Source organism: Akebia trifoliata, chromosome 7 (assembly GCF_017979445.1).
Source record: "Akebia trifoliata isolate Shusen 1 chromosome 7, ASM1797944v1, whole genome shotgun sequence".
Classification (NCBI taxonomy): domain Eukaryota; kingdom Viridiplantae; phylum Streptophyta; class Magnoliopsida; order Ranunculales; family Lardizabalaceae; genus Akebia; species Akebia trifoliata.
This window is the reverse complement of record NC_141381.1, coordinates 32,800,312-32,814,957: the sequence shown is the minus strand read 5'-3', so window position 1 is coordinate 32,814,957 and position 14,646 is coordinate 32,800,312. Positions and strand designations below refer to the sequence as shown.

General features: G+C 34.1%; 2 protein-coding genes and 1 non-coding gene across 3 annotated transcripts; 1 reads left to right on the top strand and 2 right to left on the bottom strand.

Annotated features, from left to right (window-relative positions):
- Window positions 1–185: 185 nt before the first annotated feature.
- LOC147399205 (Mitochondrial substrate carrier family protein) lies at window positions 186–7,404 on the bottom strand. Its single transcript, XM_086448665.1, has 9 exons — window positions 7,134–7,404; window positions 6,559–6,674; window positions 6,241–6,298; window positions 5,904–6,053; window positions 4,200–4,410; window positions 3,635–3,680; window positions 2,733–2,853; window positions 2,511–2,583; window positions 186–1,502 (listed from the first exon to the last, which is right to left on the bottom strand). Exons 1-9 carry the CDS (start codon window positions 7,225–7,227, stop codon window positions 1,268–1,270), a joined length of 1,104 nt encoding a protein of 367 aa, XP_086304791.1. The 5' UTR covers window positions 7,228–7,404; the 3' UTR covers window positions 186–1,267.
- Window positions 7,405–10,749: 3,345 nt separating this feature from the next.
- Window positions 10,750–10,823, bottom strand: TRNAN-GUU (transfer RNA asparagine (anticodon GUU)). The gene has a single exon. It is a non-coding gene; the product is annotated as a tRNA-Asn (tRNA).
- A 966-nt stretch (window positions 10,824–11,789) lies between these two features.
- On the top strand, window positions 11,790–14,320 carry LOC147399203 (wall-associated receptor kinase-like 20). The gene is made up of 3 exons (XM_086449046.1): window positions 11,790–12,791; window positions 12,898–12,954; window positions 14,011–14,320. The coding sequence occupies exons 1-3, from the start codon at window positions 11,975–11,977 to the stop codon at window positions 14,043–14,045; spliced, it is 909 nt and encodes a 302-aa protein (XP_086305172.1). The 5' UTR covers window positions 11,790–11,974; the 3' UTR covers window positions 14,046–14,320.
- Window positions 14,321–14,646: the final 326 nt, after the last annotated feature.

Below are 14,646 nucleotides of genomic sequence, written 5' to 3'. Positions count from 1 at the left end.
ATTTTTTTATGAAATAGGTAAGGTAAATAATAAATTCAGATTTTACTTAGATGATAAATATTGAAATTTTAAAAAAAAAATTAAATATTCAAAATCCCGATTGCCTCAGTTGAGATTTTTAAAATATTATCCGAAACGTATTGAGACGCCGTGTAAATCTGGCTCATGCCCAAGTCACCTGGGTCTCCGAAGAAATTTAAACTTACGATTACAAAAATCAATTTGTATAGTTTACATCAAATATTCCAAAATTTGAATTTAATAATCCGAGCTCCAGTGCTCAATTTATAAACTTGAGTTCTGCAGGTACTCTGTAATCTCGAAGTGCCTTAATTCACTTGTAATTTTTAGGTGAGACGATGGTGACGATCCATCAGGAACGGCCACCAACAATCTTGTTGGGTGCGCATCTTCATCTGCATCTGCATCACTTGATGACGACGACCAAGAGTATGAAGGAACTCACTGTATGGTTCCTATCCTAGTACATTTATTTACTAATCAAGATAATATTACTAGGCTACAAGTTCAAACATTGGTGGCCAATATTGACACCATGGGAGTGTCTCCATTTACATTATGAAATAGACAACGAGATATAATATTTGGTAAAATTCGTTTGCATTATTTACCATAAATCAAATTTCAGAAATTGGTTTCATAAAGAACTTCACCATAGCAATCTCTATCACTACCATGAGATGCACATATGTGTCGATCTTAACCAGTGTGACCAAGTTGTCGCCACGACTTCAATGAACTCCACTCTGAATGGTTAGTGGTACAAAAAAGACTCAAAACTTGACCACCCTACAAGCACCATAACCAAGTCTACACACTAAAGGCATTTCAAGAAAGTGAAAAACAAAAAGAATGGCAAGGAAGAAGTAAAAATCACAGCATTCATCGATACTTTCACTATAAAATGGCCATCGAAGCAATTCTCTATATTCGAATTTAAAATGTAATTTTCCAAGTTTTTAATCGTTTCCATGTCAGAAATACACGTACAAAAAAAATCTATGGAATCTGTTAAATTTTGAAATGATACCATACCCATCCCTTTAATAAACTCTTTTTATTATTTTTTATGACAGGTTTCCGGACCCATAGGACCCGACTAGTAGGGGACTCTACAAAACTCTGGGCGGGGAATGGATGCAACCAAAAGGCCTTTTAAACCACCTTTGGAAAACTAGAACCTGTTTTGTCGATGGATAACTCAGCAAATTCATGGACATCACTACTATCCAACTCACCAGCCTTTCTAAACCACCTTTGGTAAACTAGAACCTGTTTTGTCGATGGATATGTTCGCAACTTCATGGACATCACTACTATCTAACTCACCATTGCAATGGTCTCTGAGAAATTCCACGGCCATGAAAGTAAGAGCAGAGGCTGGAATGTACCATATTATCCTGGGGACACTGCCTCTGAACATACCCTTTGCACCTTCAGCCAACCAAACCCTCTTAACTGCATCCAACCAGCCATTGTATCTACGAGTACATGAGAGTATTAGAGGATAATCTTCACTTATCCAAAACAATAAATGAGGCAAAAACAGAAAAGTCAATGGTCGACCATGTGGAAAGTAAGTAAACCAAATGATAGTTCATCAGTGGTGAGGCAAGGCATTTCACTACCCAAAGCCTCAAGGCATGTAGGGAATAAGCCTCACGAGCATGATTCTTGAGAAGATAATTAAACAAATAACTAACAAAACAATCTAATAAAATTTAAAATCAACGAAAAAATCTTAAATAAGGAAAAGAAAAGAAAAAACTATGGAACTTCAAAATTTCGAATTCCAAAATTAAATATCCAAATCCTAATTTATCAAAAACAAATTAAAGCTAAACCACAGTAATGGTTTTATACTTCTACTTTCCAGCTTCCCTCAAATAAAAAAAAACACTTAAGAGTATAACAATCACCCTATAACTAAAGAAACAAAATAACACCACTCTAAGACTTGAAGCAGACTAAAGGTTCGACGTAAAGCCAAAAAAATAAAGGACAAACAAAAAAATAGTGGGAAGAATAAGAGCCATAAGTTACAGCTAGGTAACTTGCATGTAAAGATTAGGGACCTCTATGTAAATTATAAGTGTTAACATGGACAACTTTACAATTAAAATAACTATTATGTAATGATATTTACTAAAACAACAAGAAGAAAAGAAATACAATAAATTCCCATAAAGCTACGCCTTAATCAAGAGGTGCCAAAAAGAAGTGCACTTCTCTAAAGCACAAGTCTTTGAAAGGAAAAGGGCCTTTCTTTAAAGCCTCAAGGTCTTTTGAGAGCCTCAAGACGTAAGCCTCCAACTCCTTTGAAAACATCAATAAAAATCTCAAGCAGAAAAAGTGTAGGAAAACATGTTTCTTCATGGAAATTTAGTGATCCAAATGTAGGGAAGGTGGAGGAACAGGTTCTATATGCTCATAAAAAGGGAAATTCTAAATAATATCTGTGAATTATATTAAATCATTGAGAATTTTACCGTATCACAGGTCCTTGTACTTGAAGCCTTGTCTTGATGACATCTAATGGCGTGGTGAGATATGCACTAAAACCTGCAGGAATCAGTTGACTTGTGAACTGCTACTTCGTGCAAGAACTTCAAATAGTATACATTGTAAGATGCCAAGGCAAGTACTACCTATATCCCAAAAGATTTAGAGATGCATGCTTCTGGAACAAAATTAACAAAGATGACACTTACCACCTGCTAGGCCTCCTAAAAGCAATCCCTCAAAGGAACTACTGACATGATAATCTGAATCAGGCAGCCATCTTCGCCTCCCATACTCGGTCAGTTCCTTTAGTGCTTCATAAAATGTAACCTGCATATGGCAATAGCAGTGTCAAAAGGTATATACAACTCATTAATCAAAATATGAACTTAAATTGAAAACTTAGTGGAAGAATGATTCTGATTTAGCTAATAAGGATTTAAAAAATAGTTCAGAACTTGGAAATTAGTCTTTTCATTTCCGATTTGGCATAGACTTGATAAATGAACTCTTAGAAGTTATATATTATCAGTTGTGCCCATCAGCCAACTATTTCACAAGAAGCTCTACATAAGATCTTGGTTACTCAAGCAATCAAGCGTTGAAGGTCTAATCATCAAAGCATTACCCCCAAAATTTGGGGTCAGCTGAATGAATCTTAATCCTCCATTCATTTCTCTTCGAAGTCATGTCTTCTTTTTCCGATGTTAGGGAGAAGTAAAGTCCATTTGTGGAGCTGTATGCAAGGCACAAAGGATGCTTGTATGGTTGTTGAATTCCATCTTTTTTTTTTCTTCTTGTTATTACTTATCTCTTTCCTTCGCCTGATGGTGCGAGATAGAAGAACCTCTTTTAATTCTAGCGTGTTTGTATCCACCTCAATTCGGATTCTTTTTGGTCTTCCTCAATCTTTTAGAACCCACAATTTAAGGGATGGGTACATAGGTGCCCTTCATAAATGATAAAACTACCCTAAGGAATAATATTATCATGAATTGATATAGGGGCACTTTTGAAAAATGATCCAACTAGGTGTGTTTGCTTAAAATATAATATACCTAATGATTTGGCTTCATAGAAGGCATGAGAACATTGCAATAAAGATACATACCATTAGACCCGCAAATGGAACATCCCTTGCAAGGGTAGACCAGTACCTGTCAAGGCAATACAAATATCAGTACAATATTAAGTTTTTTTTTTTTTGGAAGGTAGTACAATATTAAGTATGGTAGTCTAGATGTACAGCCTATCTTTCTTGTAAACAATAATCCATGTACATATAGATTTATGCATGGTTACAAGTCACCAGATTGCTAATCTGAACCATCCTGGTGATACCTACCAGACTTTGATTGCATCGTGGAGTTTGATTAAGATTATGTTCATCATATGTAGTAACAAATCATCATCATCGAAGCCTTAGATGGTCGCAGATTTTCGGAACCCTTTAGTTTCAGACAAATCAGAGAAGGGTTGAAGTGATTATATGAATTGATATATTTTAAAAACATTATATACATGAGATGATCAGCCAACACAAACCAATGAACAAACCTTCAGGTGAAACAGGCTTGTTCAAATTGTTCAAGAATCAACACCAAAGAATCTTTATCTCTTCATTTTTTATCTTTTAATTACTGAAACTAGATCAAGGGCTAAAGCCCGAAGCATACCCTGCATATAATCCCCTTACACCATGTTCTTTCCAAATAGAACCACCGGCCTGAAACATTCCAGAATAGTACCCATACATCTGCATTCCAGATTTCTGACGGACATTTTCTTTCGTGATAATAGAACTCCAAGAGTTTCTGGTGCCTTGGATCTGCATACGTTGCTTCATCACCTCACAAGGTACATATACAAAAGATCCAAGTGTATCTCCTGTAACATGAAGACGAGGAAAAAAAATTAAGAGCCTTTGGAAGAATGCCAGCTAGTAGATCATCCAGAATTAAGTAACTAGTTTTATTACAATAAGAAAGTTGCATACATTTAATGAGAACAAAAATGTAAAAATAACAAAAAGTTAGTAGGTACCAACCAGAAACATGCACATGAGCATGTAAAACAAACCTGGACATCAAGCTATGTACATAACCAGATTTACTTTTCTTTTTTTAATTTTTTTTTTTCAGGTACAAGAGTGAAGGGAGGTTTTGAACCTGAGTCTGTAGTGTTACTACTCACAAACTTTACCAACCTACTAAGTCAGTACCTTCACCAAACCTCAGAAATATGGAATAAGAACACGTGCAGGTGTAGCAAATTATCAGTATACAAAAATTATAGAAGAAAAGAGATGCACATATGGAATGGAACAAAAAAAAAAAGATAAAACATAAATCATCTAATTCCAAATGGAAAAAAAAAGTTAATAAATTATGGTTAATGCTCTAATGAAATAAATGTGCACCAACAGCACTTCTATGGGTGATGAATTTTTCTCTTAATTGCTACTATACATTGACTATTGAGAACAATGAGGCATGTAGGAAACTGATCAAAGGAGAAAAAGGTGCCATTCTTAACAAAGCAAAACTCAACCAAAATCCAAATCCAGTTAAGTTTGAGCATAGATCCCAAAAATGAGACCTCTCCAGCATCTAAACCGCATTCAGCCAATGGGAGGCCTTGAGAACTTCAAACCAGACCCACGCTAGTGTGCAGCTGACAATGAACTGTGGAAGACATAGACTCCCGTTAATCACTACAATGATGGAGCAAGGCACAATGCATTCCAATTTTGGTTTCTCAATGAGGTGACATCAAACAAACCCAAAGAGTCAGCATAGAAAGAATATAATCATATTTTGCTTTTGGATCCAAACTAAGTTATTTTCGTGAAATTGCTCGATGTTATATTAAAAGGAACATAATGTATTAGTCAGATGCACTGAATCTTAATCATTACCATCCTTCAATCCATCACACCAAATTTTCAATTCTAATTAAGATATTGAACATTTATTTGCTGAAACCAACCTTAACAAATTTTCTAATTAAGAGAAAAGCTGACCGAGAAACTGTCAATTAAATTTTATGTCAAACCTTGTGGAAATGGATAGTGATTATATATATATATATATATAGAAAATGTCAGTTAAACTTCATGTCGGACCTTGGGGAAAAGGAAATATTTCGCCATATCGTGGAAATATGTCGAAATTTAACACCTTCTATGTAGGGAAATGGGTTTCCTCGTAACTAAGACAACAATAAAGGAGAAAATATGAGTTTTATGATGTTTGTTTAATCAAAACAGAAAAATATTGCTCTAAATTACATAACTGAAGTCATGAATAACAACTAAATGCAATAGGTCTAAAGATTTAGGGAGACATCTGATCACCGGATTAATCACTAGAAATGCTCACCAACTCCACCAGCAATGAAGTGTGCCCAATGACCTCCAAGATCAGGATGCAATTCTTCAATCCACTTTTTCGTGGATTCAATGATGCCAAAGTATGTTGCCCCAGTTGCAAGTGATCCAGTTACCCCTGGAGTTACTCCTCTATAAAAACCTAAGTATAGAAAGATAGTATAGTTTGGTCAATACAACATCAGGAAGCCAAAAAGAAAACTACTGTGGGTTTAATTTTATCTTCAACGAGATTAGAAATCAAAGTTAAATTTGAACATAAAGAAGTTGATAAGGAGCATTGTGGATATTTGCTCAAATTTCAAGCCACAAGCATAGTGTATATTTACCTCTCAATCCATCTGCACCCCAAACTGTCCGGACCATTTGTGGAATGCTCTTTTGAGTCTGAGAAAAAATATGAAACTGAGATCAATAATAATGTCAAAAACTAAGGAAATTTTAAAACTTATATAACAAAAAAAAATTATATAACAAATTTTACAACAAAAAAAAATGAGTGTTAAAAAAAAAAAAAAAAACTACCACCCTTTTCTCCTCCAATTTGAACAGTAGGAAATAAACTCTCAGATTTATCCATAGAATAGTAAAAAAGTAAAACACATTAGGATAGTGTTGTATGAATGTTGACTAACAGTTCCCCATACCTGTGATCCATTAATAATGGCCTGACTTTGAATTCGTGTCTTAATGGTGTCGATTGGGTGCATCATACCTTCCCCAAAAGCCCCAGCAATGGCTCCCCATAAGAACTCTCTCCATACTTCATGACAAGAAACGAAAATCAGGACTCAAGAAGTTCATATAATTATGGATGTAAAAATTGATTGTCAACACATTTAGTTTTTTTAATACCACAGTTTCTATCTCAAAATCCAACAATAACACAATCATGTAGAGAAACTCAAAATTTTCAAGATTGAAACTTTGATCATCAATGAGCAATAGAAAAAAACACTGATAGAGGTATTAAACTAAATAATCCAAGCTAGCATTATAGGTCATATAACTAACTACATGAACATAACAATCTTGATCTGAATTTCTCTAGAGAGTAAAAACACTAGTTCATCCAAACCACGTAGAAATTTTCTTTAGCTTGTGCTGCATAATTCATTCGTTTGAAACCAACAGAATCGAACAAGTATTTACCATTACATTAAAAGAAGTATTTTTGAGGATTGAATCCATAATGAATTTTTTTTTGAAAATAAATGCTTACCGAAGAACTGATTATGAGTTCTATCGTTGAGATGAGTTCTTGGAACTTGAACTCCATCTGAACCTGAACTTGAACTTGAAGTTGATGTCGCCATTAAAGTAAATTTGAATTGTAGAGATGCGTTCGATCCTCTCTCCTCCTTTCTTTCTTTCTTAGGTTCTTGATTCTGGAATCTTGTTTACGAGGGTTTAAGTGGAGGTATTTGCTTGCTTGGGGATTTCTAAATTCCAATGGAGTTCTGTTTCTTTATAGAGCATAAGTTTGGAAAGAAGACTCGTAAAATGCTACTAAACTGTTAAAATACCAAAACGTTTTAGGGCGGCAACTTGGTTCGGTTCGATTAGGTCTATAGACCGAATTAAGGTCTGTTTGATTCGGTTTTATGGATTGCCAATATCTTATAAACCTATTAATCTATTAATAAATAAATAAAAAGTCACTACAAATCTTAAATTGAGAATTGGTAAAAAGGTTGATTATCAATTTGGTTCTATTTTATACAAGCCTTGAATTGAGAATCGAATCAAATTGATTGATTTTATACTTTTTTTTAATCTAGAATTGAACTACAACTTCATCCAAATCGTACCAAACTATGCCAAAGTTATCGGTTTGGTTCTATTCTCGGTTTGAACCGGATCAAGTTGCACCAACATATCCTCTCTCTTGGAAGTCTAAATTCATTAACCGACATTAAATCATATACAAATCAATGTATCAAAGTGGCCAGTTATTAGAAACAAATTTTTAATGTGATCTTTCTTTAGGTGTAAAATAATTACCTCGCCCCCTGAATTGAATCTCAATGAAGATCCTCCATTTGACTCCTACAAAAAGTCCCCAAACTGGGAGATGGTCCCAACTAAGATCCTTGACGATAGATTTGTAGGCAAAAAAAAAAAAAAAAATCTCAATCCATGCTTACATCCTGAAGATAATCTTCTTTTTTTTTCAAAAAAATATCTCAAATTTGGAGGGATTCCCAAATCAATATCCTTTAACGATCAAGTTAGCAAAAATAACAAGAATGACTAAATCAAAGCATGAGTCAAAAGCCCTTTATTTATGTTTTAATACCTTTATTAATAGATTTTCAGAGTTATTCTCATATTGGTAACTTCATTGAAAATCTTGCACATGTCCTTTAATCTTCCTTGAATTAAGATTCTTGTATTTTTATCTTGTTGATTTTGTGATCAATCACATTTATTTTTTTGGTTAATCTCCTTCTGTTTTGATTTAAAAGTTTTACCCTAAATAGGATCTTGTATGTCTTGGGAAATTTTTTGTTTATGGTTTGTTTTTATTCTCTTGTTAATTATGTAATCTTTCTTCAACAAACTAAGCTCTCTTGGCTTTGTTAAGCCGAGTGCTTCGGATCCTTGTCACTTGATCTTAGTCATCTCAAGGACTTGGTTGTGATGATGTGTGGATGCTTCGGTTAGGCTACTCACCTGTCGAACAATCCTACACACCTCAAGGTTAAGACCCACGTCCCTTTCGATTCAGTCTTACTTCATTTTAGAGTCCATGTAGATGTGTCTTATTAGTCCACATCGATAAATGTACTTATGCACCCACAAAATTAATATGAATCAAGAGAGAGTTTGAGTTGGATAACAAGTCAAAAAAATCCTATATCTCTATGTTGGTGTTTATTTATTTATAAGTTCTCATTCGTTTTTTCTTCTTCACACATCCTTACTTGTGAAAATCTTACCAAAATTTCAATATTTTTCCATGTCACATTGCATTGTAAATAAGATCTTAGGAGATCTTTTGTTGTGATTCACATGGTTTATCCTATAGTCACCACGATTCTTCATTTGCAAGAACGTTCACTCAACTATATTCAATTGAGTGCTTTCTTGTAGTCCTGTGTTAGTGTAGTCGATCCCTTTTTAATACTCAAAAAGGCTGACACGTTGAGGTCTCGACCTAATTCACTCTCATTCTAATGCATGGGTAAATTAATGTGTGTTTAACTTGATTAAGCTTTATTCATATAATTGTGGCCACATGGAAGTTTCTAATTGGTCTTTATATCGGTATATGTAATTATGCACCTACACTTTTAGAGTATTGCGAAAAGTCTTGTTTCAAGAACTAGTTTTTAGGATCTAAGTATGGTCCGAATCGAAAGAGTCCATCCCTTCCAAATCAGTTCAGATTGAATTAACATCATTTTAAAATATACACCTTTGCTATTACAATGAGAGAAGGCGGAGTTAGAAATGGTTGGATACTAAAATTTGAGTGATTATAAATGTCCCCACTTTTATATTTAAATTTAATATGATCTAAGTTATTTTAGTAAAAATAAAGAAAATTACAATTGCACATCTTTAAAATCACATTGATTAATTTTCAAAATTATAAAAATATTCATTTTGCATGTCACAAATGTCAGCCATCATCACGATCAATTTTTTTTTTTCAAAGTTAGGATTGATCGAAGAAATTCAATTCCACAATCTTAATCCACATTCTTTCTAATATTCCTATTGCTTCTTTATTTTGAACTATCAATTGGTATTTAATTGACTTTTTTGGTTGTACACGACAAAGTAATCAATCAACCTTCCTTCCATTTATCATTATTTATAAATTATAAATTTGAAACTAAATTAAAAAAAAAAGTTGGAATGAACATAGCATTTTTTAAGATTAATTTAATAAAAATAATTTTGAATATAAATTTTCAAATATAAAGTTTTTTGGACACGTTGAAATAGTATTAAATATTAGTAATTTTACACATTTTTATTTATGACGGGGGTATCTGAACTTACGTCTGACTAGTGGGGCCAGAAGAGCCAAAGGCTGGGGCCAAGGCGTGTGGGTCCCGTCCCTCAGGCACGTGCAACCCCTGCACATCATACTTATTGGGTAAGCCTTCACGGCTATCCCTGAGGAATTATTGCTCATATTGGGTGGGTATCGAACTCAAAACCTACAGACTTTTAATAATTTTACATATTATTATATTACCCTAGTTACTTATAAAATTAGGGTCTCGTTCAACACCCTACACTTTACTCTACGTGTTTTATCCTACATGGGTTAGAAGTTTTGGAATAAGCTGATTTTTGATGAGGGTGATCTCATATGGTGAGGAGATCATCCTTACCAAAAATCAGCCCATTCCAAAATTTCTAACACCATCAAAAATGATTTACAAAAAATGGACGGTCCACGATTTTTCAACTTGTAAACATGGGGCTAAAAATTTCGGAATGAACTGATTTTTGGTGAGGAAGATCTTCTAACCGTAGAGATGATCCTCACCAAAAATTATCTCATTCCAAAACTTCTAACCCATATAGGATAAAACATATTGGGCAAATTGTTGGGTAAATGGTAGGGTGTTGAACATTTCCCATAAAATTAATATTTTAAAGAAAAAGAATTTTGGTTGTGTTGGACACGGAATCTTTGTATCGAGGAAAGCAGTAATTTTTTAATTTATTATTGATAATAATAGTAAATTTTGAAAAAACAAAAAGATTTTGGAACTTATTTTGTAAAATATTTATTTAAGATAATAATATATATTTTTAAAAATTCTTTATTCATTAAAAGGAAGGCATTTTAGTAAAATATTTAAAAATAAATTCGCTAGAAGGAGGGCTCGAACCTCCGACCTTGTGGTTAACAGCCACACGCTCTAGCCAACTGAGCTATTCCAGCAACTCTGTCGAAACTAGTAGCATAATTTAATTAGTACAATATTTGTAACGAAGTGTAACCATGATAACCATTAGTCACACCACTCATCATATTTGTGCTTGCTGATTTCATTATCTCTTTAATAAAACACAATGGTTGTCTTCCCCCAATGTTTTAAATCCCACAGACATCTCGGGGAATAAATTAAATTTAATCTATTTCCTTGTCTTACTTATCAAATAATATACATTCAACTTTATTGTCTTTACATTTCTAATGTACTCCTACAATTTTATTGTCTTTTCACTTTTACCCCCCTTAACCCTAAAGAGGATGACTGTGACGTAGGCACTTGCAAACTCTAGTATTTCATATCAGAAAAGCATACAACCTAATTAATTTAATTCTACACTCACATCTTATTATGTATTATTTATATACATTTAAATTCTAAAAAATCCTTTAATACATATTAAAGAACACTAAAATCAGTGGTGAATTTACAATGGGGGTAATGGATCTAGGCATTGTTCCCTCAGAAGTTTTAAGATTTAAAAGGATTTATGTGCTACTGCAAGATTAACAATAAATGTGAAAAAAAAACCGTTGTTATTGCTCCCATAATTTTTTTTAATACTTATTTATAAGGATCTAAGTTGCTCCCACATAGACAAAATCTTGGCTCCACCCTAATGAAAATCAATTTAAACCTATAGACTCTGCATAGTTTGCCGAAAGAATTAATGAATTTTTCAACAAAAAAAAAAGTCGATGTTAAGTGCCTTCATATTCCATATTGACTCGCCAACTCGAAATGAACTAGTCCGAGTTTTGAAACCAAGATAGTTTTCAGTTGACCTGATTCAAATCGGCCTAATACCGAGTCAGACTCACTGATATTTCGACCCATATGTCTTTTCATCTTCATATGATTATGCTACATTTTCTCCATATTTTTTCAAAATCAAAACTTTAGTGCATCTTAGCTAGAATCCATGAGTAAGAAAGGCTCTCCTTTTAAGGAAGAAAAAAAAGAAGAAAATGTTGACAAATGATCACCACCACCGAAAGAACACTCCCTCCTACCAAGTTTTTCAAACCTCTCTTCTTGTTTTGCCTCTCTTCATTTCTATTCTCATTCTTCAACTTTTCAAAGTAATTTTCGCTTCAACATGTCACCCAACCTTACACTAGTCCTTCTCATCCCAACCATAATCCTGTTTTCCCAAGCACACACACTATCAGGCCAAGTGCATCCTCTCCCCCACCTGAGCACGTGTCGCGAGACCTGTGGTTCAATCCCCGTAAAGTACCCCCTAGGCTCGGGGTTTGGATGTGGCCACCCCGACTTCGCTAACTACATAAGATGCAATGTGGGCACACTCGAATTCTCAACAAGCACTGGTGTTTACGTTATATCATCGGTAGACTACACGAGCAACACATTTATAGTAACGGATCCTCTCATGTCAAATTGTAGTTTTATACAAAATTCAGGGAGTTTCGGTCTAGATCCCGCAGCCCCATTCAAGCTTACAAGTAATAATATGTTTGTCTTGCTCGGATGCTCGACCACTTCTCCTGTCTATGACCCAAATGAAGACTTATGCGACACGGGTTCAGCTTCAAACATTTGTCGAGGAATGTACTCTTGTAAAGGGGTCATAGGCATTGGGTTGGAACCAAATTCACCGATATCCACTTGTTGCGTGTATGATTCACCAATGGGGGTTGGGTCAGGTTATGATCTAGACCTTCCGAAACTCCAATGCTCGTCATACACATGTATTTACGGGTTCGGTGGGGATGAGGGAAATCCTAGCAAATGGGAGTTTGGGATTTCGTTACAATTCAATAGCTCATATCCAAGCGGAGCGTGTAAGGATTGTGAAGCGAGTGGGGGCTCATGTGGATTCGCTAGCTCAAATAAGTTGTTCTCATGTGTTTGTCGAAATGGGGTGAACACCACCACCAATTGCTATGGTCAAGGTGAGCCATGGTGCACGATTTGATCGAGGTTTCTAAGCACACATACATTTGATAAATTTTTATTTAATTATTTTGATTCAAGTTTTGATATGTTGTTCATGAATAGGATATACTTGGAGCGGGACATCGAGACCCAACATTCAGAACAAAATGAGCATCCAAGGTACATAAAAGGCACTGTTTTTTGTCCAACTTTCTCTTTTGTGGACTTTTTTCACTAAAGCCATCTTTTGATATTTCTTTTTGGGGGATAATTTTGAGGTAACCTGAAAATTATAAATGCCCCCAACTTTCAAATTGATTAGGTACCCTTGACTATGTTCTTCTGTGAGCGAATAAGGAAAAGAACCTAAATGTCCTCATCTTCTTGGTTTTTTTTACCCAAAATACCTATTTTCCAAATTCCACAAACCTATCATCTTCATCCTCCCTGAAAATCTTACCAAGTTCTTGAGGATTGAAGAAGATAGAATCTTGAGATTAAAGACTAGAGTAAAATTTGTTGCCCTAGAGGTTGAATAGGATAGGTTTAGGCTGAAAATTCAAGGTTTATTGGGAAAAGAGATCAAAGATGAGGGTATTTTAGTCATTTTTACTAGTTTCTCATGGAAGATCCATCAAGGGTATGCCATTGGCTTGAAAATGTGGGTATCTCTAATATTCACTAAAACCTATAAGGGTACTTCAAAATTATCATTTTTTCTTTTAAATGTTTCTATCGTCATCATCAATAATTGACCACAAAAAAGAGTTCAATTGAATTTTTAATGATGTTAATGTTTATACTTAAGAAAGACGAAGATATTGCTTCAAGTCATAGTGACAAAGTTTGGATTCAATAATTATTCAGTGAGAGTTCAATTCAGACAAATTCAGAAAATTTTCATAAAAGAATTAGCAAATTTTTTGAAGATTATACAAAATATTTTATTGGATTTCTTACCAAAATCTATCATCATCAACTTCTCTTTCTAAATCTTAACTTCTTTGATGTTTAAATGTTGAAAAAACTAAAATTTTAGAGGTGAAGGATAAAAATGTTTTCATATTCCATGACTAATTGAGGGATTGTCTATTGATTTTTTAATTTGTCAAATTAATCGACTAACCCCTAATTCGGAGAATTTTACGAATTTTTTGAAAAATTCGCAGAGTTTTGTGACTGTGCTTCAAGATGCTTGATCTAATAAAATTTTTTGCTCTCGTTAACCTTTTCCAGGGTTTCTCTTGCTATGGATTTGGCTTTTTATCTGAAGTAGAAGATGATGCTTAGTTATCATGGATGGAAAGTGTTTCCTAAAGAGATTCGAAGAATATTTTGTTTAGCTATCAATGGTAGGTCTTTCCCATTTTCGAGAAAGGTTGCGACATGGGGTTATTAGCTCGTAAACTTCGGAAACGCGAAACGTGCTCTCATGTATTGCAATTTAATCTCAAGGGAAAACAACATATTATTAAGAGTGTAGACACCCCAATTTGCACGATCTCATTAAAAAATGTTTAAAATTTTAAATTTCAAATTGATTTTAATTAAGAGCTTAAAATCCTTCAACGAGCTTATATTGCATAATAATTGTCAATTGACATATTTTTTCATGCATACGTGTACACATGCACCATTTTATATTAATTTGCATGTTCAAACCTTATTTCTAATCCAATCCAATTTTATATCAATTTATTTATTTGGAATATGTTGATTTATATTCCACGAAGACTCAAGGCATGTTTGTCTTCCTTCACATTTTTTTTTGGGGGGGGGGGGGGGGGGCATCTCTCAATTTCATCAAATCCAAAGGGGTACCTCAAAATTACCATTTGGATTGTGGACCCATTGAAAATCCAAAGGGGTACC

Excerpts from the sequence above, each read along its gene's own strand:
- LOC147399205 (XM_086448665.1), bottom strand. The coding sequence starts at position 7,227 with ATGGCGACATCAACTTCAAGTTCAAGTTCAGGTTCAGATGGAGTTCAA. Across the intron at positions 6,299-6,558 it reads CCATTATTAATGGATCACAG|ACTCAAAAGAGCATTCCACA; the intron begins GTATGGGGAACT and ends ATTTTTTCTCAG. Across the intron at positions 4,411-5,903 it reads CTTCATTGCTGGTGGAGTTG|GAGATACACTTGGATCTTTT; the intron begins GTGAGCATTTCT and ends TTCATGTTACAG.
- LOC147399203 (XM_086449046.1), top strand. The coding sequence starts at position 11,975 with ATGTCACCCAACCTTACACTAGTCCTTCTCATCCCAACCATAATCCTG. Across the intron at positions 12,792-12,897 it reads CACCAATTGCTATGGTCAAG|GATATACTTGGAGCGGGACA; the intron begins GTGAGCCATGGT and ends GTTCATGAATAG. Across the intron at positions 12,955-14,010 it reads GAACAAAATGAGCATCCAAG|GGTTTCTCTTGCTATGGATT; the intron begins GTACATAAAAGG and ends AACCTTTTCCAG.